General features: G+C 37.9%; 6 protein-coding genes, 2 long non-coding RNA genes, 1 other non-coding gene and 1 pseudogene across 18 annotated transcripts; 5 read left to right on the top strand and 5 right to left on the bottom strand.

Moving 5' to 3' along the window:
- Positions 1–554: 554 nt before the first annotated feature.
- AT3G13000 (ubiquinone biosynthesis protein (Protein of unknown function, DUF547)) lies at positions 555–4,907 on the top strand. Of its 3 annotated transcripts, NM_202568.3 has the most exons (13): positions 555–813; positions 1,524–1,659; positions 1,744–1,810; positions 1,904–1,972; positions 2,058–2,171; positions 2,255–2,404; positions 2,543–2,683; positions 2,804–3,288; positions 3,374–3,473; positions 3,562–3,621; positions 3,706–3,798; positions 3,890–4,009; positions 4,086–4,907. In NM_202568.3, exons 2-13 carry the CDS (start codon positions 1,631–1,633, stop codon positions 4,404–4,406), a joined length of 1,749 nt encoding a protein of 582 aa, NP_974297.1. In that variant the 5' UTR covers positions 555–813; positions 1,524–1,630; the 3' UTR covers positions 4,407–4,907. The 3 variants fall into 3 exon arrangements, with proteins under 3 accessions (NP_974297.1, NP_187906.2, NP_001327605.1); NM_112137.4 differs by having other exon boundaries at positions 556–813; positions 1,524–1,810; positions 4,086–4,654; NM_001338019.1 differs by lacking the exon at positions 555–813 and having other exon boundaries at positions 1,008–1,659; positions 4,086–4,654.
- On the bottom strand, positions 4,616–6,566 carry RRP45a (ribonuclease PH45A). 4 transcript variants are annotated; one of them, NM_001202945.2, is made up of 8 exons: positions 6,414–6,566; positions 6,139–6,289; positions 5,803–6,012; positions 5,633–5,728; positions 5,437–5,551; positions 5,246–5,326; positions 4,967–5,155; positions 4,656–4,873 (listed from the first exon to the last, which is right to left on the bottom strand). In NM_001202945.2, the coding sequence occupies exons 2-8, from the start codon at positions 6,273–6,275 to the stop codon at positions 4,778–4,780; spliced, it is 924 nt and encodes a 307-aa protein (NP_001189874.1). In that variant the 5' UTR covers positions 6,276–6,289; positions 6,414–6,566; the 3' UTR covers positions 4,656–4,777. The 4 variants fall into 4 exon arrangements, with proteins under 4 accessions (NP_566441.1, NP_001319535.1, NP_001327698.1 ...); NM_112136.5 differs by having other exon boundaries at positions 4,616–4,873; positions 6,139–6,422; NM_001338017.1 differs by having other exon boundaries at positions 4,619–4,873; positions 4,967–5,326; positions 6,414–6,490.
- A 26-nt stretch (positions 6,567–6,592) lies between these two features.
- AT3G12981 lies at positions 6,593–7,709 on the top strand (annotated as a pseudogene). 2 transcript variants are annotated; one of them is made up of 3 exons: positions 6,593–6,890; positions 6,999–7,146; positions 7,260–7,709. The 2 variants fall into 2 exon arrangements; another variant differs by having other exon boundaries at positions 6,621–6,890; positions 6,999–7,685.
- A 15-nt stretch (positions 7,710–7,724) lies between these two features.
- HAC5 (histone acetyltransferase of the CBP family 5) lies at positions 7,725–16,221 on the bottom strand. 2 transcript variants are annotated; one of them, NM_112135.4, is made up of 17 exons: positions 15,994–16,221; positions 15,550–15,761; positions 15,034–15,148; positions 14,655–14,907; positions 14,120–14,563; positions 12,213–13,978; positions 11,680–11,976; positions 11,308–11,583; positions 10,884–11,012; positions 10,568–10,768; positions 10,337–10,479; positions 9,933–10,245; positions 9,662–9,801; positions 9,258–9,336; positions 8,785–9,171; positions 8,347–8,546; positions 7,725–8,242 (listed from the first exon to the last, which is right to left on the bottom strand). In NM_112135.4, exons 2-17 carry the CDS (start codon positions 15,699–15,701, stop codon positions 8,125–8,127), a joined length of 5,013 nt encoding a protein of 1,670 aa, NP_187904.1. In that variant the 5' UTR covers positions 15,702–15,761; positions 15,994–16,221; the 3' UTR covers positions 7,725–8,124. The 2 variants fall into 2 exon arrangements, with proteins under 2 accessions (NP_187904.1, NP_001326496.1); NM_001338016.1 differs by having other exon boundaries at positions 15,034–15,132; positions 15,994–16,219.
- A 361-nt stretch (positions 16,222–16,582) lies between these two features.
- Positions 16,583–19,096, bottom strand: AT3G12977 (NAC (No Apical Meristem) domain transcriptional regulator superfamily protein). Of its 2 annotated transcripts, none has more exons than NM_001035606.4 (3): positions 18,596–19,096; positions 17,657–17,931; positions 16,583–17,131 (listed from the first exon to the last, which is right to left on the bottom strand). In NM_001035606.4, the coding sequence occupies exons 1-3, from the start codon at positions 18,786–18,788 to the stop codon at positions 16,760–16,762; spliced, it is 840 nt and encodes a 279-aa protein (NP_001030683.2). In that variant the 5' UTR covers positions 18,789–19,096; the 3' UTR covers positions 16,583–16,759. The 2 variants fall into 2 exon arrangements, with proteins under 2 accessions (NP_001030683.2, NP_001327438.1); NM_001338015.1 differs by having other exon boundaries at positions 16,649–17,131; positions 17,657–17,942; positions 18,596–18,894.
- Positions 19,097–20,071: 975 nt separating this feature from the next.
- On the top strand, positions 20,072–21,742 carry AT3G12970 (serine/arginine repetitive matrix-like protein). Its single transcript, NM_112134.3, has one exon. The coding sequence runs from the start codon at positions 20,146–20,148 to the stop codon at positions 21,289–21,291; it is 1,146 nt and encodes a 381-aa protein (NP_187903.1). The 5' UTR covers positions 20,072–20,145; the 3' UTR covers positions 21,292–21,742.
- Positions 21,743–22,879: 1,137 nt separating this feature from the next.
- On the top strand, positions 22,880–23,174 carry AT3G02635. Its single transcript, NR_140932.1, has one exon. It is a non-coding gene; the product is annotated as an other RNA (long non-coding RNA).
- Positions 23,175–23,964: 790 nt separating this feature from the next.
- On the bottom strand, positions 23,965–24,492 carry AT3G02625. Its single transcript, NR_140931.1, has one exon. It is a non-coding gene; the product is annotated as an other RNA (long non-coding RNA).
- A 453-nt stretch (positions 24,493–24,945) lies between these two features.
- AT3G12965 lies at positions 24,946–25,659 on the top strand. The gene is made up of 2 exons (NR_143937.1): positions 24,946–25,027; positions 25,368–25,659. It is a non-coding gene; the product is annotated as an other RNA (non-coding RNA).
- A 132-nt stretch (positions 25,660–25,791) lies between these two features.
- Positions 25,792–26,167, bottom strand: SMP1 (seed maturation protein). Its single transcript, NM_112133.4, has one exon. The coding sequence runs from the start codon at positions 26,072–26,074 to the stop codon at positions 25,814–25,816; it is 261 nt and encodes an 86-aa protein (NP_187902.1). The 5' UTR covers positions 26,075–26,167; the 3' UTR covers positions 25,792–25,813.
- Positions 26,168–26,296: the final 129 nt, after the last annotated feature.

Below are 26,296 nucleotides of genomic sequence, written 5' to 3'. Positions count from 1 at the left end.
TTTAGTTTCTACTAGAATCGAAGTATAAGTTCCAAAGTGAAAAGATTTAAGACGCAACACAATTATTTCAACACAAAAGTATATAGCACCATGATTTTCTGGGAAAGTGATTCTTTACTCGTTGGTTTTCAAATTTCGAATATAAAATTTGAAGGAAATATTGAATATCAAAATGTCAACAAAGAAAACAAAACTCAGAAAAAGGAATCAGGCACCAGTCCACTAAGCTCTGACCAGAAAGCGACAAAAAAATGTCTTAGTAGTTGTATAAACATGTGATAATGGGATGCTTCAAGGTTTGGTTTTAAAGTGAGTTTGGTTTTATTTGCTTCTCTCCTTTTTAAATCACTTTTTACTTTGTCATTTTTTGAGAGAAAAAGACGTCAAAATCCAAGTGCCCGTGTAAATTGAAACTAGTGTTACAGATTCTCCACTGTTCTGTTCCACAGTATCTTTGTCTTGTACTCTGCCCAATTCTCTAACTCATTATTTTATTTCATAGCCCATAATAACAAGAAAAAATAGAGTCTTCTTTTTGTAGTTAAGCATTAAATGCTGACACATATTTGAGAAGTTTTTGAATTTCAAATTGAGAAACTTTTTCTAAGTTTGGAAAATAAATAAGAGGTTTTCTTCTCTTGTACTCTTATCTAGTAGTACTATCTAGTAAGGCAGAGAGATAGATATTTTTTCTGGGGGAGAATCTAGCAGAAGAAGCCTACTAGGGTTTGGTTTCTTGAGTCACATAGATCTTCTTCTCTATCTGTCTCTCTTGGATTCTTCAATGTTCACTTTCAGTCATTGGAAAAAAAGGTTCGCTTTTGTCCCCACTTCTCTTTTCTCTTCGAATTTTGGTTGCAGAAAATTGATTTTGGTCAATCTTTTTGAAAGTGTCAATCTTTTTTTGACCATTGATTTTGGTATATTCTTTTGTTGAAGCCAATTAGATATATTTGTTCGTCTTTTAGGGATAGGGTCTTTAGCTTCTTCCTTCTTTAATGTCTTGTCTTTTCAATGGAAGTTATCATTATGTATATTTCAAGCTCAATATCTTATCTTTCAATCAAATTACCACAAGAAAATAAAGAAATTCGACCTTCGGATTACACAATTTTTTTTAAACTCCTCAACAAATCTTGAATTGCATGTTAACAGACTGCATATTTGTTTAAGCTGCTGGTCCTTGTGTTAATCTCGAACGAATAACTGATTAACCTGTCAAAACCTTTCAGTGTGAAATGTTGACCATGTGACTGGTTTTGCCGTCTGGTCGTTTTTGAAAAGGACATGTTGCTGCACTTATTTTGTGTAAATTATAATTAGATTTGTCCTTATTAGATGTTCACAGGTGTAACAGTGTCTTGTCTTGCCTCTTCATCTTGTACTTGGACTCCATGTGCTGAGAAAAGCCTTTGTCAACCTCAAAAATTTGTTTAGTGTCTTGTGCTTAGTAGACAACAACATTGGTCTTTTCCTCTAAATGTTATCTTATCTCATTTATTATGTGAATATGATTTATGCAGGGACTATGTAATCTAACTCTTTTTGTACTTGAGAGAAGAAGCTGAAGTACATTTGTTCATCATTTGGTTTTATAGTATTAATAACTGCCAAACTCCAGAGCTTTAAGATGTATGACTCTCAAGTTTTGAAATCTAAGTAAGGCTTACCATTTCTTCCTCTCTTTTCAACTTCTGGATTTTGATTCAGCAACTCCTTACTAGTTGACTGAATTTTGATCAGATACAACCCATTTCTCAGACGTTCGCATTCTGGAAAGAAATTTCAGGGCACAGTTACCATGTCAGAGGTGTGAAGATACATTGTATTTATTTTCATTTCAGAAACTAACTGTTGAAGTCCTAGAAAAAACATTAAGAGCTTGCTTGCTTAATTTGTACAGGGCAGAGAAACTTGCGAAGAATCTACGAGTGGTGAATCTTTTCCATATAGATTTCAACTTGAAGAGGATGTGAGTTTCTGAACTCAATAAGACTAGTAATGATAACGTGGAATGTGTATACTGTATAGTTCTGAAAGAAGTTTTTATGTTACAGGTAAAAAGATTGCAACTGCAACTCCAACAAGAAATAGATTTGCATACATTTCTAGAGAGTGTCATGGAGAAAGATCCTTGGGAGCTATCTTATTCTTCTAGTGTTCCACATCCTGTATGTTACCTCAACTCATTCAATTGTGATAACACTTTAAAACTTGCCTTTTGTTTTCACTGATGATTCTGAAAATTGTGCAGGCTCAGGAACTTCTCTCCAATATAGTGACGCTAGAGACTGCAGTCACTAAGCTCGAGCAAGAAATGATGTCACTGAATTTCCAACTTAGCCAAGAGAGAAACGAGAGGAGACTCGCGGAATACCAGTTGACACATTCGGCTTCTCCACTAGTATGTAACTCCTTAATTCATCACTGATTTTTGTTTTGTAATCTGTGTCAGTTCTCCACTAGTATGTAACTCCTTAATTCATCACTGATTTTTGTTTTGTAATCTGTGTCAGTTTATAACTATGTCTTAGTTATGCAGAATTCTTCTTCTTCCCTAAGATATTTGAATCAGTCAGATTCTGAATTACATCAATCAGCAGAAGACAGTCCATCTCAAGACCAAATAGTCCATTACCAAGAATCTTCATCTGAATCATCTCCAGCAGAGTCAACTGTTGAGGTATTAACTGATATTCTTCTTTATTTTGTACCCTGAGGCCTTAGGATGGTTTGTTTAAACGAAGAGATACAGTTTACATGAAAGAAGAAATGTATCTGACATTTTTGTATACCAAACCAGCAAACACTGGACCCAAGTAATGACTTTCTTGAAAAGAGGCTAATGAGAAAGACAAATGCGAGGAAGCTACCTCGAGGAATGCCACCTAAGTACCTGTGGGATCAACCTAATCTATTATCTGAAGAAATGGTGAGATGTATGAAGAATATCTTCATGTCTCTTGCTGATCCAACAGCAACTTCAAAAGCTTCCTCAAACGAAAGCCACCTCTCACCAGTATCACCTCGCGGGCATCTATCAAGCTCAGCATCCTGGTGGCCTTCAACAGAACGGTCAATGATCTCCTCATGGGTGCAAAGCCCACAAATAGATATCCAAAATAACGCCAATGTTTTGGCCACAGGAGATGTCTTTGATCCTTATAGAGTTCGTGGGAAGTTAAGCTGGGCGGAGATTGGGAACTACAGTTTGGCATCCGAGGTTTCTTGGATGTCTGTAGGGAAGAAACAGCTGGAGTATGCTTCCGGGGCATTGAAGAAGTTCAGGTAATAGAGTTTCCTTTTTTGTGTGTTTCAATCCGATTGAACAGTAAGACTCAGTTTACATAACCATGGTTGATTCTGTGAACAGGACACTGGTTGAGCAATTGGCTAGAGTAAATCCTATTCATTTAAGCTGCAACGAGAAGCTTGCTTTCTGGATTAACCTTTATAACGCGTTGATAATGCATGTAAGTTCCTTTTTCCCCTATACTTATCAAGAACTATTCTGAATGAAACGAAAGCTTATGAGAGTTATGGTTGTTTATGTGAACAAAGGCTTATTTGGCTTATGGCGTCCCAAAAAGCGACCTGAAGCTTTTCTCGTTGATGCAAAAGGTTATATCACTTGACAGAAGGTTGTGTTTTGTTCTTCTCATTTCTTTGTTGCCTTATTTGATTCCTTTTGTACTGGATCCACAGGCAGCCTATACAGTTGGAGGGCACTCATATACTGCGGCGACAATGGAATATGTGATACTGAAGATGAAACCGCCTATGCACAGGCCACAAATTGTATGAGCTTTGAACCCAGCTTCTTCTGTGAGGCTCTTCTTTTCTCCTCTTTCAGAGTCAGTTAAACAATTTGCTCTGTTTGCTGATGCAGGCTTTGCTTCTTGCCATCCACAAGATGAAAGTATCAGAAGAACAGCGCAGGGCAAGCATTGATACACATGAACCTCTTCTCGGCTTTGCTCTAAGCTGTGGAATGTACTCTTCACCTGCGGTAACTTAACTAAGTAACAATCTGCGTTTCCAAAAGTCATAAACAGTCATTTTCTTAACACGAAGAGGTCTTGCAGGTGAGGATCTACTCTGCGAAAGGAGTGAAGGAAGAGATGCTAGAAGCACAAAGGGACTTCATACAAGCATCGGTAGGGCTGAGCAGCAAAGGGAAGCTCTTACTACCCAAAATGCTCCATTGTTATGCCAAGAGTTTGGTGGAGGATTCGAACTTGGGGGTCTGGATATCAAGGTACCTTCCTCCACATCAAGCTGCTTTTGTGGAGCAATGCATCTCTCAGAGAAGACAAAGCCTTCTCGCTTCACGGAACTGCGGAATACTCCCCTTCGATTCTCGTTTCAGATACCTGTTTCTCCCCGACGACAACACCTCGTTGTAATAACAGTTCAAAGACTCTCTTCTGTTGTAAAAAAAGCTTTAACCGACCTCATAAGAACGAACAGTGAGAGGAGGCTGTTTCATGATCATGGTTACTACTATTATTCCAACATAGCTTTTGGCTTATAGTGTACATGTTATTCAGGATATGCATATTAATTCTGAGAAGTCTCAATATGTTGTGTTTCAACTTTCTTTCAGAAAGACATAAATGGAAGAGTTGAGACTAGTCATCTATTTAAGTGCGAGAAGTCTCAACATGTCTTGATCATATCGACGTTTTTATAGCTTAGTGTTGCTGATAAGATTTCTACAACTAAAATCTTTATTTACAATCGACGACCACAGCAAATGTTTTATTTATGTCTCTTCCTACACAACTACAATAGGTCCCAAAACTTCAGACTTAGCCAAAGTATGATGCCGCTTCACCTTCTGTGAGCTCCTCTCACGGTTGTATGCTTCAACCTACACCATGAAAACAAAGCACAACAAAATCAAATCCTTAAATCAATAGAAATCAATCTAAAAAGGAAAACGCTCCGGATTACGAAACCCTACTGCATCTCTAATTATCTTTGTTGTTGCAGAAGCTCTTGAAGAAGCAAGACGCAGGCAATGAAGGATTACACTCTGGTTCACGCCTTCTTCTCCTGGTTTTTGGATTGCGCATATATCGCCATTGGCATTGACTGTCACAGTCATTCTCCCACACATAACAGCTTCTTCAACGTAAGTTGGGTCCATCACCTGCATAAGAACACAACACACTTGTAATCTCAGATGCAAACAAAAACGTAGTAAACAAGATTATCAATAAACAAAACACAATTTTTTTACCAAGATACTGCCTTTATTAAAAAATCCAAACGTGAAGGCTATTGGGAGATGATGTATTATCAAAGGAAGTGGTTCCCTTTCCTGTAAAAGAAACCAAATATAGTACAAAACAGTTGAAGTTGAGAACTTCCTTCTCTCTAGTTATTAAGTTCATCAACTAAACTGAAAAAAAAAAAATATGAATTACTAACTTCGGGTGGATGTATGATCACGTCTTGACTGTTGTCCCCTCCTACAGTGCAATCAGGTCTCCTGAAAGTCATGAGTGCGGCTAAGGCAGCAACATTAGCAGCATCAACCAAGTTCCTGTAAGAGAGTGAGTAACAATATACACATAAAAGATCATTCTCACAACAAGAACCTTGGATAAACATGAAGAAGACCTACCCTCCATTGTCCAAAATGTGAAGATCAATGCGAACAGACCAAACCAGCTTTCCGGCTAGAACACAAAGCGACTCTGTATCTACTGCACGGCTTTCTCTGCAACCAACAACACAAAGACCATCAATACAAAAAACTTTGTTTGTAGCATCAAATCAAAAAGAGAGGTTTACCGTAGAGCACGGTCTATAATACGGCCAAGCTCAACAGCAGATTCACCAGGATGCCCTGGCTCAAACGATGGATCAGCCATTGGAGAAAACTCGGTGAAGATAGAGAAGGAGCCTTCACTAGGTCTGTCTTTGTAAGGTTGTACTAGCTGAGCAGTCACAAAAGCCATTACATGAGTCTGACCCAGTTGAACTTGTGAGCTGCCATATTCCCTATCGAAAACTCACACAGATTAAATTAATCATCAGTAACAACATTGCAAAACCAGAGATCAAAAGCATCAACAAAAATTGAAGCTTTAAAGGTAAACATAATCAATGAATAGGAGAAAAACTCACTTGCCAAACTTAATAGTAAGCTTGCGGTAATCATAAAGGCCACGACCATCGACTCTGAGCTCAGATTGCAACGCAGATTCAACGAATTTGCTCTCATTCACAGTCAACCTCCACATATTATTCAACCTCCCCTCCATTGTTTGCTAGTGAGCTACTACCACAAATTGATGATTGAGAAACAAAACAAGATACAAAAAATCAAAACTTTCAGAATATAAAAAAGCCTAGAGAATCAACATAAGCAGCTTTCCCCAGAGGGAGATTAAACCACTAACCTTCTTCCGTTCAGCTAGGGTTTTGTGGCGCGAGGATTTTGTGAACAGAGAAGAGGAGGGATTTATTTCAATTTAACCCCTCGTCTTTTCAGTATTTGTCTTATGGACCAATTTTCATTTATCTCTTTTTTTTTCCTTTTAATAATATTTGTTTGATGGAGGGACCGTGTCTAGTCCTTCTCTTATCAAACGACTGACCAGCTCTTATCATTGGCCCCGTTACCCTAACGGTCACAAGGGTTTTCGTCTGTTTGATACACCCAGTCTTGTCTATCTTGACTATTCTGGTTATCCCGCAGAAGATTATGAGGTTGATTTGGGTTCCCTTGTAGAAGCTACACTCATGGGAGCGTCTTCCAGATGACTATTAATTATTATGTGGATGGTGATACAGAGGATATTGTTGGTTATGTTACGAATCTGGTTGCAGGGATAAGCAATGTTAAAACCCTTCACTTGTCCGCTGTTTCTCTTGAGGTCAGTCTCTGCTACGTCTTCTTCTTCTATTGGTTGATTCTATTTGAAGTGCATGCTAGCTAGCAAAGTCTCATTTTGTGTATATGTTTGTTTTGGTTGTGACAATAGATCCCAGGTATTTTACTCGTGCTGTAAATCAATCCCGGTGTTTCCCAACCTCGTTACTTTATCTTTTGAGTGTAACAAAGAAAGAGGCTGGTAAGTGGAGCCACTTCTCCTTAACTACTCTCCAAATCTAGAAACTTAAGTCATCAAGGTATCATCTATTTCGTTCGATCACCACGCACTTCTGTTTCTTTGCTAAAGTTATTATTCCCATGAATTTGCTTATGCCTTGTTCTTTTTGCTTTCACGGTCTTGTGCATGAAGTTACAGACAAACGTGGTGACGCCTGCGTTTGCACCCCTAAGAGGGATAAGAGGAAGAGCTGAAACGAATGAGGCATTTCTTGGCAAATTTAAAACGTCTTGAAACTGTCAATGTTAATGTCGAATTGAGTGAAGGCAAGGATGTTAAGAAAAGGTTCCTGACGATCACCAATGCTCTTATGAAGCTTCCCAGAGTTTCATCAAACTGTCTGATCCATTTCACCATGGAATGTCTAGTAGGTGAATTCTACTACTTTAGTTTGGCAGTGTATTTTTTGTTAATTTCATTGGCTTTCGCCGTACTAAGATCATTTCTATATACATTATAATGGGTTCGTTGCCTAATGACTCCAAAATGCTTCGGGGTCTTGGTTTCGTTCAACTGGATAAACTCTAGTATTCTAGTTGAATATAAAGTAAAAACTTGCATTTCCAGTCTAGTATATGTAATGATTGAAAATCAAGAATTTATTAGCTTATAGCTTTGCCAAAAATACCACATATACAATACGAAGGAATCAAAGAGTAAGTAAATTAAGATCAAATTCAGTAGTCGAATTCAATAGGATTCAATGAACAGAATCACCAAAAATTGAATCAAAATCACAATTCCCTTATACACATGTCTATACTTTAGAATACATGTAAGAAAAAATATCTATGTACCTCGTTGTGAACCTAAATTAGCAGTTGTGGAAGAGACCCATCTGCTCATTTTCCCATGAGCTCTCCTAAACTAGCTTCTTGAATCTCCAAATTAATCAGCCAAAAATATCTCATTCTTTCTTGATTCGCCTGCCATTTGGATCGTTACTTCAGGCACGAACCCTTGACCCCATAGACAGAGAATATAACATGTCTGTTAATCATTCAGGAGTGGAGGCCGTTGTATCAGCGGCTCTCTGCCGCACCATCTCCATCACCGCTGCTCTGCGTCTTGAATCTGCCTGTTGCTGCTTTCTACTAAAATGAGCTCTCAACTCTCTGCAAAAAATAAACTTGTCAGATCATTATTAAACACATCACCTTCTTGAACAAATCTATTCTGATAATTGAAAATTTGCTTTATAAGTAGTTAGATTACATACCTGCATTTGGGGACTTTGCATTGGGGATCTCTGCAGTTTCGGGAGTGCAATCGGAAGAGGGACCACATTTTCTTACAAGCGATGCAACCTCTGGTCTTGCAGACAAGACCATGCCTAATGAGACCCTTAATCACGCGACACCTTGGATACTGGCACTGTGCAGTGCAGCATGTCATTACGTGTAGCAGCACCTCTCTTAACTGCAGTACCAACAAGCCAAACCGTAGTTAGCAATAAGGAAAAGAGAAGCCAAGAGATGCAAACTCAATTTTCTAACCGACACTTATCTAGCTACACAATATTTGAAAGGAATTTTGGTAAAAATCCTAAAAGGAGTTGAGCCTATCTATCTTTCCAGCTTTGACAAGTGAATAATTATGTATGCATATGGACATCAATTCTATGATCAAAGCTAAAAAATTGAAAGAAAAGGAATACCTGGGCATTCTGAATTTGATTAGTTTGTGTGTTCTGTACAACAGAATCTGTCGCAGATGGACGGCTAATGATGCTATGTGGATGGTTGATGCCTTTTGAGTAGCAAGCATTGCAAACATCATAGTCAGGGCAAACTTCGCAACGCCAACCTTGAGCAGTTTCAAGTTCTTGCTGGCAGATGGCGCATGCCATTGCAAATGCAGGGACGGTTGGGTTGTGAAGATGATAGAGAATCATCATGGAAGAATGTTTTGCCCGTCTTAGTGTGTCGTACTGATAGTGATTACCTTGGCAAAGACTCAGGAAAGCTTGCCTAGTATCAAAGAACTCGCTCTCGAGGATGTCATCATTGTCCTTAATTTCAGTAGGAATGTTGTCAATGGCAACCTGCAGAGACCAAAACCTTGTCATTTTCCAACCCAACAAGGAGGGAAAACAAAAAACTTTAGAGCCCTATCGCGGTAGAAACTTACAGGATATAATACATGCTTCTCCTTCTGATTGACGGGATGCTTTTCCTTTTCCACACGGTTCTCTTCCACTTCATGACACCTGTGGTAAACGAAAAGCTTGAGAGATACAGCCAAAAAATGTATATATACTTCACAGGCACACCTGTCAATCTAACCTAAAAAAAAAATCAGAATACACCAAGTGCTTAAAAGCTAACATTGTCTAGCTCCCATTTGAAAACTAGACAGTCCCTCCCGCAAACGTACTAGAATACTGCTATTTAGTTAAGTGAAGAAAAATCTGTTTGCTGGATATTTTAACAGTCTATGGGAAATTCTGAATTTATATCGCATCCCAATATAGTTGATTTAATTAAACTATACAAGTATCAAATAAACAAAGCGAGCCGATAAGTAAAACTTACTTGTCACAAATCTGAAAATTCTTACACTGGTTACACACCCAACGATTTCCAGATACCATGAGAGTACAACAATGCTTACAACAATGTTGCAAATGAACCATGATGAAATCTTCCTTCATTGGGAGGATGATCTCACCCAGCTACAGAGTAACAATCAAAAGTTAGGGGGTTGATAATATCACTTTCTTCAACAAAGGCATGAAGATTAGGTAAGAGTATCAGTGAAACAAAGTTAACGAATAAAGGGAAAACTTAAAGGTAAAGAAGTTACTTTATGCATTAGCAGGAGATCCTTCGAGGCATTAACAGAAAGGTCCAACTGACCTACTGCTTTTAGAGCCCTTTTCGATATGACCTTTTTGGGCATTAGTTTTCTATTTGACTTTTTGCCATCCTCCTCTTGGCTCATTTGATCTATTAAATCCTCAGCAGCACCTGGCCAGTAGTCGCCATCAAAATATGGTAACCTTGCTGCTGTTACCTTAGCTCTACATTCACCAGACTGGACGAAAAAGTGATCATAGAAGTTTGTACACTCAACGACCACCTTTTCCTTGGAAGCTTTCTTTAGCATTGCTAGATACCTGAAAAGGAAGGAGTATTATGCATCATTATATGCAATATTCTCTCTTACACGTGAAAAACAAGTATTACAGGAAAGTATATATTCCATACCATTCCCTTAGTTTATCAGTCTTTGGCGTTTTCTGAATTTCAGGATGGCAATATAAAATATAATCTTCACCCTTAAGAGGGGGGCATGCCCATATATAGCAGCTTGAAAATCCACGTTTCTTACAGTAGTCAAGGTAACCAATCTGCAATCCGAAAAGCCCATTGTTGATAAGACTTGTGAAGCAACACAGGTGCCTGAAAGCAACTAGGATCAGAAGAAATGCGGCTTACCAGAATTTCATGGTATACGAACGTACGGAGGGCCTCTCCAGATACTGTTCTAACGTCAGGTCTGAAGTACTTAACTGAGTCCAGATAGGAAAGGTAAACCCGGCGCTGATTGGGAGACGCAGAATCTGTTCCAAATTCCTGGACATACATGCCAAATAAGCATACTTCAACACCTTCAATCTTCTGAAACAACAGAATGGCCTGAAAAAAAATGAGTATGGAAGTTGATAGTCAACAGGCATCATGTAGCAGAAGGTCATAATTAGAAAACAAAAAGAAGGAAAAGAAATAAGAACCAAGCATACACAATCTGTACCTTAGACTTATAAGGGAATTCTGATGAATAATTATCTTCACGGAAAATGTCAAGGAAACGTGGCTTTACTTCTAATATTTTGTCGACAGATGCTACAACTCTGATTACAAGCGAGTCGGCTCCCGGGACCTGATATATCAACAAAGAAGAAATTTGATCGTATCTTCTTAGCCCTAACTTTATTAATGGAAAGAGCATTATAAGAAACTAGGTATCAAGCATGTAAGTGAATTTTCTAACATTAGCAGCCATAAACTAGTTTTGTATCCTTCTTTATACCATCTCCAGTGTGTAAACTTCATAACTCTCACCAATAAATCAACAAAATATGGTTAAATGTGGAAAAAAAAACACAGCCAGCGGTCAAGACAAAGATATACAGTGGGAAATAAGCCCAAGATTTATCGGAAAAGTTAATAATCACCTCCTCATAGCTTTTTCCTTGAAGTCTAGCCCTCTCTTGTCTTTCCTGCTTCAGTTTCTTGAACAACCGCTGTTCTAAATGGTTGCTAAGAGTACTGGCTGGCAAACTTTTTGCCCCCAAAATAACATTTTGTGATACCGGCTTCCTTTCTCCTTGTTCCACTTCTTGTATATAGCAATTAGGGCAAGTGTACTCGGCTTGCCCATGATTCCTACGGCCGTTGAACAAAGCACAAATTTGATGCTGCCATGCTTGACATTTATCACATTGCACCCACTGCACAGAATTAATGGTTCAGAAAAAGAGTAAAGCAGCTAATATAAAATAATCCCTATAAAACAATTGCAGAACTCAGTAACTGAAGAGGCATACCGATTCTTCAACCTCTTCATCATTTTTCTTTTTCTCAAACCTTGACTTCGGTACAGGAGTTCCATCAACAGAAACAGTGTTTGCACGCGCTTCGTTGTAACAAGGAATGCAGACATAATGCCGTGACTCCCCAGCCACTACCGTATAGTGCATAGCGTTTCTCTTGACACGTGCCCCACAAGGTGTGCAGTAAATAGGTGTTGGCTCAAATGCAAGCCTCTCAACAGCACATAACTGGCAAGAGTTCTCAGACATGGAGAGTCCCATTGCTTTATTTTTTTCTGCCTTGGTTTTACTCTGAAATAAAATTACAAAGAAAGAATAACAACCATTATCAACTGTTAACGGACATGTGCAACTCAAGAATTTTCATTAACGAAAAGATATGCAGAAAGAGATAGAAAGATTCAAACAACACCAAATAGACCTACATAAAGTAAAAAGAAACTGCCAGGATAAACTGAAAATCGTTCTAGGTTAAGCCCAAACTTTCATCTTAAACAAGATTTGCATCTAAAACTTCGTTAGCTTACCTGGCCTACCCACTGACGAAGACCGCGGATATGCTCCTCTACTTGCTCTGGAGTGAACAGCTCAATCAGTGAGACGCCTTTGATCTTTGACTTTCCGCAATTAGACGCAGATACAACGCCCAAAGATTGTTCCGCATTCTCTTCTTTGGGTGCGCTTATTTCATTCATACGCTTTGGTTTTTCTTGCTTTGATAAACGAAGACTTTCACCATCTAATGCAGATTTTACACCATGTCTCCCCATGTGAGTATCTTTGCAAACAGGCTTCTCCAGCTCACGGGAAACTGGAACAAGCCTCCTTGAAGAATCAGAACTATCTGCATTCATCGGCACATTTGATCTGACAGGTTTGCAAACATCACTTGGTAGCCTATCTTTCTCTTGCAAACCCATAGAAAAATGAGCTTGGCTGACACCAGCAGATATTGTCGCTGGGTTTCCCTGTGTGTCAGGATAAGCAAATTGGGAGGGTTTCTCTACTTTCTGGCGCTTTGGAGAAGGTTGCAAATCATCAACAACAAATGGAGCTTCAGAGTCTCTTTCACTAGAAGTACGCATAGACTCAAAGGATTCCTTGGGTCCATGGTTTAAACTAGCTGAGCTAGGCTCAGCTCTTTGGAGGAAGGTAAATTTTTCTTTTTGTTTCTCCTTGAAGTTTTTGACAAAAACACAGACTGGGCATGCTTCATCGCCGCAGTGCTTGTAATGATGAATCAATTGTCGGGTTTGATGACAATATTGATATGCGCAAGCAGGAGCCTTGCAGCAATTGATATGTTTCAATAGCGTTTTGGCAGTAAAACAATACTTACTTTCGCAGTTATCTTCTGCAGCATTGCATTTTCGTACATGTAGCAGGAACAAAAGCCACCGCCTCTGATTTTTGTAACTTAGACCACAATCTCCATTCAGCTGTTTACTCAAGACGTTGATTCCTACTGGGAGATGAGGAACATCCAAGGTGCCACTAGGAGCAACAGTAAGGCAGTTTGTAGACTCTCTTACAGACGAACTATTATTAGTACCTTCATGCTGCTTATGAAATCTTACCCCAAAATGTTCTCTCTCTTCATTAGAATTTTTTGATATTGGTGTCAAGTTCTGCGAAGATGAATGCCACTGACCCAGACCTGATACTGGCTGCACTCCAGCTGAGAGGCTGCTCGAATCTTTCCATTGTGACACCTGCTGTGTCTGATGAGTTTGTGGTGGAAAAGATGGAGACATCTTTAGCTGGCTACTAGAAACCGGTGCACTCTGAGCACCAACATACTCGTCTTTCACAGTGTTCTGCTTGTATTGGTTTTGCGGTTTGGATGGTTCTACTTTATTTATAGCCTGCATCTGAAAAGCTTCATTGTAGTATTCAACGCGAGGTTCATTCTTAACTTGACTAACTAAATTTGAAGCTGGCTGAGATTGACGATAGGCATCATTGTTCATTAAGAGCTCTTGCTGGTGGTATTGACCATAATGAGCTTGTTGGTTGAATTGACGTTCTAATGGTCGATGACTCACCTGAGCCAAGTTTTCTTTGGAATTGGAAGAAGATTGGAAATTCCCATTCTCGAACTGATGACGTAGATGAGGTTTTAGCAATGGATTGTTTTGCAGGCCTGACTGACTACCGAATGAAGTATCAACTCTCCGCATAGAATTCAGGCTCATAGAATTCATATCCACAGCAGTTTCTATTGAGCCAGATGATGTTTGAACTCCATAGAGATTCCCAGACACAAAAGTACCAGAGTTACTCATTGAGTATCCTTCAAATGATGAAAAAAATTTCCAATCAGCATACCACTATGACTTACATATTCGTCAGAAGGATAACGCGAAGAGAGACGATCAAGAGAGCATTGATATTTAAATAGCATTAGATAAAAGGAAAAATTAGAGAGATTTACTGTTCACATGTGACACCTGCAACTGCTCGACAGGCTGCTGCGAAGGTTGGGAAAAAGTTGAAAAATGCGTAGAACTGAGGACCCCTTCAGAACTCCTGGGCACATTAGCAAGGTGTACATTGTTCCCGCTCATCCCTACACCAGCATTTAGCGGAATACTGGTCATCCCAGATGTATTCTGGTGAATATTTGACCTGAAACCACCTCCCAACTGGTGATCAAGGTTGTAACCCATAAGGTCATTTGAACCAGTAGGACGTTGCTTCTGCAGCTGAGATGGATTTCCAAAGTCAGACCCGGTAGCCAGAAGCTTGCCACCATCTCCAGAATATTCTTCATTTCGATGAGACTGATAAACATCAGCATTAGCACTATTGTCAAATCCAGGAGTAGGAATCATCTGGCCAACCGCAGATAATTCCTGGCGACCATTATTTATTGTACCTGTCGAAATATAGTCTATGAATAAAAGAATCGGGACAGAATTTTTACTCTTATACAATAGAATCTAACATCAGATCTGACTGATAGTTACCTCTGTACATGCGATTAGTTGGCAATAGCCTTCCAGTTTCGGTTGTTGCATCTGATAAGTTATTACTACTATTGAATTTGCTCGTATCCACCATAGGGGTGGCCGTATAACTTTGACCCCATCCATGCGAAACCCCAGGTGTCTGGACCATCGTACTGACCGAGCTTGAAGGATTAGCACGGCGCTGACTCAAAAGTTGTTTGAGAGTAGATTCTACGCGAACGTCAAAACTTCGGAAATCTAAGTAATCCTCCTGCCAAAAGAAATTACCATCAAGAACAATGACAACCTGTGCAACACTAAAGCTTCCCAAGTAGTACTTAGCTAGGAATATATATATAACAAACAGTAGCAATGAGAAGATCAAAACGGGAGGAACCTTTGACGTAGCCGTTCTCCACATTGCACTCTCTAACCGTTTTGCAACCTCAGATAACTTTGCCTTAGAGGCATCATCTGTCTTTGAAGGCTGCCTCTGCTGTAACCAAGCGTAGCTGGAGAGAATGAGGAATAATGCATAACAATCAAGTAAATAAGAGTGTTTTCCATTTACATAAACTTTACAAAACAAAAACAATGAAATAAATAAGAGTACTGTACAAGCAGTTGCATCAGAAATTCCCTTAAAAGTAAAGACCATAAGACTTGTCTACAAACGAAACCCCAGGAAATCAGGAATCCAAGAGATTGTCAATGAGAGGAGAAATTAAACAACTAGAATATGAGATGGGTCAATAATTATTCGAGCCAGTAAAAGAGAAAGTACACTACTAATGTGAGTGGTACATGTAAACTAGTAATAAAACAACCACATACACAATGGAATATACAACAAGTAAGACTCAAGACAGACACAGCATAAGCAAGTAGAATGAAAACAGAAAAACAGTCTTACGTTCTGTTGAGCATCTCCTGGCGTAATAAGAGAGTGTCCTGAGATATGCCATTGACCATATTAGGCTGAGAAGAAACACTAGAAGCAGAAGCTACAACAGAATTATGCATCTGTCCTGACTGAAGAACAGTCCTATTCTGCCCCTGAGCCATTCTCAATATGATTCAAACACTTGCCAAAGAACGATCATCACCACCACAATAAGCTGGAGTCTACAATTAAAACAAAAAAAAACAAAAAGAGATTTGAGTTCGCAGTAATAAACAGAAATACGGAACAAAATACACACAACTCGTGAATTACACCAAGTTATAAATTAAATTACATTGCCCGGATTCGCGAAACCATCCAATTAAATCAAATTGGGGAAAAATTGTGATTTCAACACAAACCCTAGCTCAGAATGAATAGACCAATACAATTGAAAAAAAAAAAAAACTAAACCTGAAATTTGGGGGAAAACAACGATTTCAATCCGAAAAGGGCAATTCGCAATAACACGACGGAGAAGGAGATCAAAGCCGGAAAAATCGATGCCGAATAAGGAAAGAAACGGCGAAAGACAAAAGAAGGACGACGACGGAGAATGAGAAAGGTCGGTGCGCGTAGGATAATGACCGGGTTAAACAAAATATCCTTTTTTGGTACGATACGCCGATCTTTATTTTTTTTACCGACCTATGAATTATGGCAAAATATATATTACTAATAGATTCCAGTAAGAAAAGAAAAACGGAAATATTAAAATCCAACGGACAGAACACAACACCAGTGGCACTTTTACGGTTTTACCCAATCAAATAAATATCCAGACCGAAGAAGCTTTTACTTTTTTTGTTTTCTCTCTCTTCCACAAAGTCAATCACATGAAAAGTCGAAAAGCCAAGTGGAAATTACTTATTATGGTAATGCGTTACTTTCCCATTGAAGGGAAATTTTCAAGATTTTTTCCTCTTCTATTTTCATAATGATTAAGTAACTTTGGATTATTTGTTTATGGGACGAGACGACCTACCGTTTCATATTATATAACGTAAATAAAATATTATATAACAGAAATTTAATGATTTTTTGCTTTTTTAGCAACTATATATGATTGGATTGCTAATATAATGGTATAACAGTTTACATAAGAGGGTTGAATAAATTGTTTCGAATCATGAATATGATACTTATACATAGTGATATATCTGGTAAGCCTTATTCATAATCAGTAATTCCATGCATGGCTTGGGATGCCAATGTCGGTCAATTGGCTCTCTGAGCTTCCGTCTCCACGACTCTGTGATTCTTCGACTTTTTTTGTGAGTTGACTTAGCAAAGTTCTGAGAATCATTTGATCAGGGGAAGCATTAAACAATGGGCTGGAGTTCTTGGAGATTAAACCGGATTGGTTGGTTTGGTTATGTGACAAATTATTGGAGAAGCAGGGTACATGCTGATTGATGATGTGATGATGGTCGAAGTTGATGTAAGAGTCCATGAATGCAGAAGCTGTTGCATCAGAGCAGCTCCTTGTGATGTCGTCTATATCAGCTCCGTTGCTGTTCTTGTGGAAAACTCTACACAATACCCACTCTTCCTGTTTTCATTAATTTGTCCCAGCAAAACTAATTTTGTCAAAATTATGGTTAAGAGTAGATATGTGCGCCAAGTCATAGATCATCTTAAATCAGCCACAAATAAATCTTTGCAAAATCGTCAGCAAAATCCCTTAAAGACATTTAACATTTAGGTTGAATGTGAAAGAAAGATAAAGTCAAAACTTTTGCCTTAAGTCATGGGATAATATGATTGCGACATCTCTGGCTGTTTGCTTCATTCATGCGTCATTTGATATTTAGTATTTACATTCAAAAGCACATAGTAGCTATTTACGAAAGAGTAGAACTAATGAGCCGATATATAATGTAATACTAAATGTTGCTTTAGTTTTTTTATGCGACATAAAAATAAATCAGTTGTTCTATTGTGGAGTATTTTAGAAAAGTTGACTTTTGAATTTCGACTATATTTACATTTCAAAGAGACATTTATTTTGCAGGAAAAAATGGACTAAAGAGAGGGACTAATTAATGCATGACCCAATCGGTTTTACGAGTAATACCTCGAGAGAATTAGGGGAGTGGTGAAGAAGTTTTCCTTGGAGACGAAACTCATGCATGACCCAATCAGTTTTACGACCTTTAGGGGATCGACCTCGGTAAAACACAAGTGTCTTTCTCATACCCACAAGACCACCGTTTCTTTGGATTGCTCTATCTTTCCCGGTGGCTTTCCAATAACCGGTGGCCGTAGCCCGGTTTGTTCTGTAGCCTGTTGCGTATTTACGGTCTTTTTGGCTGTAAAAGTACCATTCTTTCCCTCCCACTCTCGCCGTTTCTGAAAATGACCTTTTTATATACTATCAAACTTAACTATTGATAAGAAGTTGGGCGTTGAATGTTTTTCTTTGTATATTACATAGTACATACTAACATACATTAATGGATTTTAGTTTTCTATTAAGGGAGGGGGTATTTTCTCCAACATATTTTAGAAACTTTATGATAAGATTAAGATATATAAACAGAATTCTCTTTTCAGAAATAGTCTTCATCTTAATGACATATTCAATAATATCCAAATGGTTTCTATCCGTATCATATATTCATATCTTAACCAACCAGTCATCGAATAGGCATCCAACACGTCTGCAAGATTAGGATGATTTGTTCTTTTATTATGTAAACGGACGGTATCGTTTTCATTCTAAATTAATAAACTATATGCGTCTAATGAATGTGAACTAAGCATTTATAATTGTGCAGCTAAATGGTCTTTTCACGAGAAATTAGTAAGGAACAAAATACTAATTTGCAGGTGGCTTGCAAGTTGAACTTTTTTTTTTTTTTTTTTCTAAACACCACATATACTCGAATTGTAGAAGAAACAATAACCAGATCATGTTGGAAACAAGAATTATGGATTTAATAGCTACCGATGGAATGGTTTAAACTATATGATATAGAGTTGCGAGATGTTGTGTAAACACAGAATTACTTACGAGGAATGTCCCAAGGCTCGCATTTGTTAAGATCGACGTCGATCAAGACAACTGGTTGATAGAGGCTGCGAACGGTTCTTCTCATTAAGTAGTCACAGACGAGCTCGTCGTCTCTAGGATGGAATCTAAAACCAGGAGGTAGATTAGCCTCAACCATACTTATGCTGCCCTTATTCTTTTCTGTCTCCTCCATTTCTATTAATATCTGAAGATTCGTTTACTTGTTGTTGATGATACGTTGATGTAAGTACTATGTAAAGAGGGGAGAGAGGGATGGAGAAGAATATCGGGAGTTTTGTGAACGAGAGGACAGAAGAACGGTGGTATAAATAATCAGCAAACCATAAAGTCAACTTCAATATATGTAATCCTCCATGTAATTATAACATTTTTATTTTCGAACCACTATTTCTTTTAAATGCCAAAATAAATTTATAGGTCTTGATTCGGCTGAGACTTCTTGTTTTTTTTTTGTCTGTTTGAAAATAAAGGAGAAGCAGTGTAAGTAATCTGAACATTAAGTATTTAGAAGCTACACGAAAATTATTTGTGTTGCCACAAAACAGTAAATAGTATTTGTCTGAACAAGCAAAAGTACAGAGAAGTAATAACAAGTCGGACCATTTATAGTTTTAAGACTCAAGTTACGTTTCGTTATGGGCCATAATTTATGACATAGAGTTACCCCTGGTGCTGTCGTCTGTATTAAGTTGAGGTGAATCGGTAAATCTATAGAAGCCATGATCGTACCAACTTAATTATGGGAGACAAAAACTTATTTTTGACTTGCCTAAATGCTACCTTTTTATTTTTGAGGAAGACAAAAAACAAAAAATCTTTCATTTTGTTTAATGTACTTTGAGATGAATTTGTCTATTTGTATTCGATTTGATGTAACATAAATCTTTGGAGAATGTGAGTGTGAGGTACAAGCCATACAAAATGTTGCAATATTATATATACAGATATTAAAACCTTTTACATTGGAAATTCCAAAGTATATTAGATTGGACATTTAGTCCTCGTAATGTTACGTCAAATGATACAAATAATCAACGAATGTGTGAAATGGGTTTTAAAGTTAAGATAATTTCCGTTTATATTTTCTTAAATACAAAAATTACTTACCAGATGTAACAGATTTCAACAGCCGTGTACCACTTGTGAATGATCTGATTCGAGTCTTATTTGTTTGGTGACCATAAAAACAAACAGACTCGATTTAGTAAAATATATTTTCATATGAGGAATGCAATCTAATATATTTCATATAAAAATGGTCAACAATTTTACGAATATCAAACATTCAATTCTTATTTCTGTGTTAGGGATGAAATTATCAAATCGATTTAGTTATTTTGAATAGAACCCGACCCGAAGCGAGTGGATCAAGTAAAAAACACGTGTCTGCTTTAGATGAGAGAATCAAAGCTGAGCTGTATAAATTGCTTGTCTCTCTCATTGCCACTTCTCTCCAAACCCTAAAGAGACCGCCAAAAAAAAAACACTCTCTCTTCTCTCTCTGTCTCTATCTCTCGATATCGACGGAAATGGCGTCGGGTTGCGTTAAAAATGTTGGTACCTCGCCGAGTCACTCATGGACGAGCTCCAAAATGTCATTGACCCGTGAATCTCAACCGTTGGCCCCAGCGTTAGAAAACGAAGATCCTGTTGACGACTTTGAGTTTCTACTCGAAGATCCCGTCACAATGCTATCCGCCGACGAGCTTTTCTCCGACGGAAAGCTTGTCCCGCTTAAGTTTTCTGGCGTAACTTATCCGGAAGAGAAGCCTATAACGTCGGTGGTTCATACGGCGGTGAAACCATGCCGAAGATTGGAAATGGAGATCTCCGGCGTCGTCGATCCTTATCTCTTCTCTCCGAGAGCTCCTCGTTGCACCGTGAGATGGCGTGAGCTTTTAGGTCTTAAGAGACTCGCCAAAACGCAACAAGAAGCGTCAGCGTCGTCCTCGTCGCGTTTGTCTTCTTCTTCTCCAAACCCCAAAACGGCATCGTTTAGACATTTTCTCAACCGGAGTTCTAAATCTACCGCTCAACAACCGTCTCATCCGCCGCCGGGAAAAGACTCAGATATCTTGGAGTCATCGTCAACGTCTATCTCCTCTTCACGTCTCTCTCTTTCGTCGTCTTCTTCCTCCGGTCACGAGCTAGACGACCTTCCAAGACTATCTTTAGATCTCGACAACAAACCCGGAACACCAAACCCGTTCGCTCGGTCACGTGCCCACCACCACCACCACTTGCGTAACCAAAACCAACCAAGAAAGCCACGACGTCACACACAGGTTGATGAATCAACAGAGAGTAGTATTGAGTCGAGAGTAATGACGGTGACGGCGGATAGTCCGAGACTCAATGCTTCGGGGAAGATCGTGTTTCATGGACTCGAGAGAAGCTCAAGCAGTCCCGGTAACTTCACTGGAGGACCAAGAATGAAGCTTCACCATGGAATGCCGAGATCTCACTCAGCTAATGTCAGAATCACTCCTGTTCTCAATGTTCCTGTCTCTTCTCTCCGTAGCGGGCCCAAATCAGGCCTCTTTTTTGGCCAGCTTTTCGCTTCTTCTTCTTCAGCTTCATCGTCTTCGTCGTCTGGAAACAGAGCACAGTTGCAGAGCAATAACATCAAGAACCGTACCAATCGAAGCAGACTTGAACCGACAAGCGAACTCTAAGTACCGAACCGGATTCTAATTGTACCGACTTTATTAGGTGGTAAATGTTTCACTTTTAGTTTTATTGGGGTTGTTTCGTTAGATAAGATTAGATTTGGGTCCAGAATGTAAATAATTTTGATTTTCGTTGAGGTTATTTCTTCGTAGAGCGGGTTGTTCGATAACAAGTCAGTCATTAATAATAACTGTAGCGAGAGTGAGAAGTGCTTCCCATGTTCAGAGATCGATTCCAGAGATATTAAACCACATGCTTTGATAATATAAACAAGTTTTGACTCATTAGCACAGTGACTTTAGGGAGCGACAGCTTTTGTTCCTCTTTTATTATATAGTTTTCTACACAAATAAAAATATTAAGGTATGATTTTGCATGTTAGAGACAAATCCAAAATGCAAATCCTCTCCGTATCGGCTTAGTTCATCTACTGCACTGTGGTTCTTTATTTTAATCAGTGTCAACTTAGTGTAATTATTTGATGATGAAGAGACAGCTTTACCATGTTGGCCTAGATTAAGATTAACTACTACATGTTGATCTCCGGTGAAAAGATATTTATATACTCGTGGATATGTAACTTCAAGCAGCTTTGAAACTGAGGGACATAAGATTAACGAAACGAAAAACAAGAAACTGAAAGGTAAAATGGGGGATGGTCAAAGCGTGAAGAAAGATGTCAGTCATATGAGCTGCAATTTTTTCGAGTAAATGAAGTTTTGGCTCCAATAATTTTATCTTTTTTCAAATATATATAGTACACATCACAAATAAAAGTTGCTGGTCGTTCTCGAACACTGTATTTTCAATCCCATCCGTTGGATGTTTCCTTCGTCCTCACCTCAATTTAGTGACCACAATAATATAAGTACATACACACATCACAGAAAAGAACAAGGCTACAAGTTCACGATTTTTTATTTTTGGGTTTTAATGTGACGCTAGAAGTTCTTGTTTATCAATCGTTTTGAATGGTTGCACGTATAGAAGGAACGGATTAACTTCCTTGTGAATTAGACCCTTTTGTTTTGGGGGCGGATAATAATTTATACCATTTTTTCCAACAGTTCGTAATTAGTTTATAGCAGGAAAAAAATGATTTCGATGCAACCATATAAAACTATTGTTTGAAGTATCAGAAGGTTAATATAAATTTATGTCAAATTTTGTTATTAGTAGGTGACAAACTAAACTAGCATATAAAAAGTCTAGTAGTGTGAAATACTCAACATGTAGAAATGTCTTTTGAAAGATTTTGTTTCAAAGTTTTAACCAATATTGTAAACATAGAAAAATAATATATAGTTTTAATACAGGTTCTTAGGAATCGTCTTGGACTAAGAGAAGTTTTGGATTAATGATACTCCTAAGAAGATAATATAGTATATTCATTTCACAGAAATATATTCATTTACACAAAGTACACTACGGTAAGATAATGAACCTAAAGAAGTATTACACAAAGTATATTAGTGTATGCATGTATTTGATGTATTATTTACTAAAGTGTTTGGATTTAATTTCAATATGCCATATAACAAAACAGAGTCCGAAAACAAAAATCTGCAATGGTCTTTTTGACCGGTCTTGAATTTATGGGGACCCATCGTCCTCTTGCCAATTATTTGGATTTGGAACGTACAACACTACAACATATAAAAACAGTACAGTTAAACACTGATTACTACATTTTTGTTTTTCAACCACATATTACCACAATTTCAAGGGATGTTCTCACGAGTCTCCTTCAATTCCAATGGTGTAAAATAATTGAATTGGCTAATTCTATGAATTATGTATATAATTAAAACATTTATGTATGTAAGCCTCAAAATTCGACAGAAGTATGGAAATGTTTTTTCTATATGTGGTGTAACTAAACCTAATTCATATTGGTCATTGGTCAATGTAGCATCCAGTCCGGTGGTAAAATTTCGGCTTACTCGAATAAGACATTCTAGCAGTACATATCGATTTTAAATCAGATAGCTAGACAAACATACTCGCGGATTCATTTGAATCCTAAGACAAATGTGGAAAACAAATGCTAGAAAACTTTTTGAACAATAAATAATTTGTTTTTTTTTTTACGAAACAAAAGTAATAATAAGGACAGAAAAGTAAGAGTAAGGTGGGGAAGATGAAGGAGAGAACGTGATACATCCCAGTCTTGTGCCCTCTGATAGATTCGCAATCTCTTATTTGATGCTTTCATTCATATGTCTCTTTGCTCTTTTTATTACATATTTGCGCATTTATATATTTATTGTTTATATCGGAGTAACGAGCCACGACAAATGGCCTAAGTAGAAAAGGCCGACAAGAAAGGAGAAATTAGTTAGAAATAGATACTATGCCTAATAGATACCGAGTTTAGTACGTCAAAATGGACATTAACATGTTAGAGTTAGGACAAAGACAAATACCATAATCCATAGATAATCTAATTATTTAGAAAAACTATAAACCTAGGTAAGAAACGTCTTTTTGTTTCTGCTAGCTAGACTTATTAACATGTTACATGTTCAATCATGCATGAAACCTAAACTATAGGATTGTTGTGAGATTAAAGTGTACAATCGAACAATATGCTAATCAATATTTTGGCACTTAATAAGGCATATATATATGTTTGTTTTAGGATTCGTTCTCTATATATATTTAGACTTTGATGTTTCTCGTTATTGGAGAGAGCATGAAAGCGAGAGAAAAGTACGTAAGAACTATGATGGGAAGTGGACATCATTTTCGCGTTGAATATGAAACACTAATAATAATATGTGGTTTCAATTCTTGTTCTTTTAGTCGTTTTATGAGATTGGGGGAAATTACGTTATACATTAATAATGCTCGTGACAACACCACCCACTCTATATGAATTGAAACAATGCAGGTCCTTATCCTAATTGGGCAACAATTGTTATATACAAGTGTGAGAGTGATGATAAAGATCCACAGCTAGGATGCTATGTAATATCTAATGCAGAAAGATAGTAATAATTCCATGGCATGCATTAAATCAGGTTGGTGGTAGCCCCTCTCTTTTGACCGATATTATACTATATGATAAGTTTTGTCATGAGCATGGAACATCATCTCTCTCTTCTCTCTTGCATTGGCATTTAGTGAATGTGAATGTGAATGGAACAAGGGGACATACATATATTGGCTGCAGAAAAAGAGAGGGCAGCTTGAGCTGGGTTCTTAGGTGTTTGTTACAGTGAACCAAATGCGACATATTTAATAGTACTATTACTTTACAATAAAAAGAGCACAGAGAGCAGCAAAATTACAAAAGAAAACAAAAAGAAGACAAGTAGTATATCAGTATATGTATATGTGATTTGCAATGGGCAATAATGAGGATGTAAATGAGTAATATTCACTGTTAAAGTCAAAACTGGAAGTATGTGTTGATGATGGGTAAGAAGACGAAGCAGCACTTGTTTTTCTTGTCTTCTTCTCACAATCTCGCTGTGTACCACATCTATGTACTTTCTTTCTTCTCCTTCTCTAATCTCTAGCATTTATTCCTCTTTTATGGGTTACTTCTCTTAATCTTTATTACGTAATCCTTAAATCATTATATGGGCCTTAAATTTTTAGGCCCGTTAAAATATCAGGGCCTTATCAGATTTTAGAGAGGAAAACTGAAAACCCTAGCTATATATTCTGGAGACTCTCTCGTCCGTAAGTGGAGAGAACGGCGAACGAAGCGGCGATTGCACCATGAGAGCCAAGGTTTGTTCATTTCCTCTGTAATCTGCTTTTGTTTCTCTATGATATATTGTTTAGATACTTGGATTCGTCACAGATTGTTCTTAGTTTACGCGGCTCTATAGTTTTCCTTGTCAATTTTACTCTTTGTTGAATTGATTGATTCTTTTACATATAGGGAACAAATCTACCTTGAAACGTTATTGAAATGATTACTGAGTATTGCTTGTTAGATTCAAAATTAGGTGTAAAATGATTGGTAAATTTCACTTCATTGTATACTATTCATAGAAGTTGGTAGGAGATCTTAAATTCCAATTCCTGATAATGTCATGGATTTTGATTGAAACATTTTTATTGACAGTGGAAGAAGAAGCGTATGAGGAGACTAAAGAGGAAGCGCCGAAAGATGAGACAGCGATCCAAGTAGTCCATTCCATAGGACGTGTCTCAAAATTTCTATCTTATGTAATACCTTTCTAGTTTCTTGATTTTTAAGCAGCTTCTTGAATCAGTTTTGAACCTTTTGTGTTTTTTGCATTTTAGTCTTGAACAATCATCTCAGTCTATATTTTGAATTTGGTTCACTCCTATATCCACTAGATGCAGTTCTGGCAAAACAGAGATTTGGTTTTTGAATCTTTTAACAGTTAATCTATCTATATGCTGTATTTATTCAAGGTTAGAGATTGAAGTTAGAAGTTAGCGTTAGCTCTTAGAACATCATGCTCCAGTTCGTTTTATTTAGACAGCAACAGTTGTCTACATTTATTGAACTAAGCAAACGCTATACCCAAGTAACTGATTCTATCAGCGGGGACTATCGTCTGTACGTGTTCCCTTGATATCTTTGATGTCACGTTGTATCTGTGTTTGATCGCCGGATGCTGCTGACTGCTCTTTTCCCTTCTCGATACGTTGAGCACTCGAGAACAGCTCTACAGGCTCCGACTCTGCGATCTTGCCTCCCTCTAATGGTGTCCCGTGTTTGTAGCTTACACGAATTGCTTCGTCTTCCGATAGCTTCGCTTGAGCCGTTGCATACTTTATGTCGTCCTTGTTCTTCGCCATTTTAAGGGTTTAAGAGATCACGAGTTGACATTAGACGTCGTATATAAGGAGAGACAGGTTCGACGTGTCCCTTTCCGGGACTTTCGTGCTGGCTTCTCTCTGCTTCTTCGTTTCTCTTTTCTTGACACGTTCTCTCTTAAGTTGCAATGCCAACACAAGCATTTAATTTTCTTTGTATGCAAGTAAATATACTTTGGTGGATAAGATGAAAAGTTCTGAGAT

The sequence above is a fragment of the Arabidopsis thaliana genome, chromosome 3, assembly GCF_000001735.4.
Source record: "Arabidopsis thaliana chromosome 3, partial sequence".
Classification (NCBI taxonomy): domain Eukaryota; kingdom Viridiplantae; phylum Streptophyta; class Magnoliopsida; order Brassicales; family Brassicaceae; genus Arabidopsis; species Arabidopsis thaliana.
The sequence above is the reverse complement of the archived record's forward strand: the minus strand, read 5'-3'. Positions and strand labels throughout refer to the sequence as shown.

What these genes read in the sequence shown, in the direction of transcription:
- AT3G13000 (NM_202568.3), top strand. Translation starts at nt 1,631, where the DNA reads ATGTATGACTCTCAAGTTTTGAAATCTAA. An exon ending in CAGCAGAGTCAACTGTTGAG is followed by an intron (nt 2,684 to 2,803) that starts GTATTAACTGAT and finishes ATACCAAACCAG; the next exon opens with CAAACACTGGACCCAAGTAA. An exon ending in GAATGTACTCTTCACCTGCG is followed by an intron (nt 4,010 to 4,085) that starts GTAACTTAACTA and finishes GAGGTCTTGCAG; the next exon opens with GTGAGGATCTACTCTGCGAA.
- RRP45a (NM_001202945.2), bottom strand. Translation starts at nt 6,275, where the DNA reads ATGGAGGGGAGGTTGAATAATATGTGGAGGTTGACTGTGAATGAGAGC. An exon ending in CTTACTATTAAGTTTGGCAA is followed by an intron (nt 6,013 to 6,138) that starts GTGAGTTTTTCT and finishes AGTTTTCGATAG; the next exon opens with GGAATATGGCAGCTCACAAG. An exon ending in CACATTTTGGACAATGGAGG is followed by an intron (nt 5,552 to 5,632) that starts GTAGGTCTTCTT and finishes ACTCTCTTACAG; the next exon opens with GAACTTGGTTGATGCTGCTA.
- HAC5 (NM_112135.4), bottom strand. Translation starts at nt 15,701, where the DNA reads ATGGCTCAGGGGCAGAATAGGACTGTTCTTCAGTCAGGACAGATGCAT. An exon ending in GGAGAACGGCTACGTCAAAG is followed by an intron (nt 14,908 to 15,033) that starts GTTCCTCCCGTT and finishes TTCTTTTGGCAG; the next exon opens with GAGGATTACTTAGATTTCCG. An exon ending in TTCGTCAGTGGGTAGGCCAG is followed by an intron (nt 11,977 to 12,212) that starts GTAAGCTAACGA and finishes ATTTTATTTCAG; the next exon opens with AGTAAAACCAAGGCAGAAAA.
- AT3G12977 (NM_001035606.4), bottom strand. Translation starts at nt 18,788, where the DNA reads ATGGAGGAGACAGAAAAGAATAAGGGCAGCATAAGTATGGTTGAGGCT. An exon ending in CGAGCCTTGGGACATTCCTC is followed by an intron (nt 17,932 to 18,595) that starts GTAAGTAATTCT and finishes GGTCATTTTCAG; the next exon opens with AAACGGCGAGAGTGGGAGGG. An exon ending in ACTCCCCTAATTCTCTCGAG is followed by an intron (nt 17,132 to 17,656) that starts GTATTACTCGTA and finishes TAATGAAAACAG; the next exon opens with GAAGAGTGGGTATTGTGTAG.
- AT3G12970 (NM_112134.3), top strand. Translation starts at nt 20,146, where the DNA reads ATGGCGTCGGGTTGCGTTAAAAATGTTGGTACCTCGCCGAGTCACTCA.
- SMP1 (NM_112133.4), bottom strand. Translation starts at nt 26,074, where the DNA reads ATGGCGAAGAACAAGGACGACATAAAGTATGCAACGGCTCAAGCGAAG.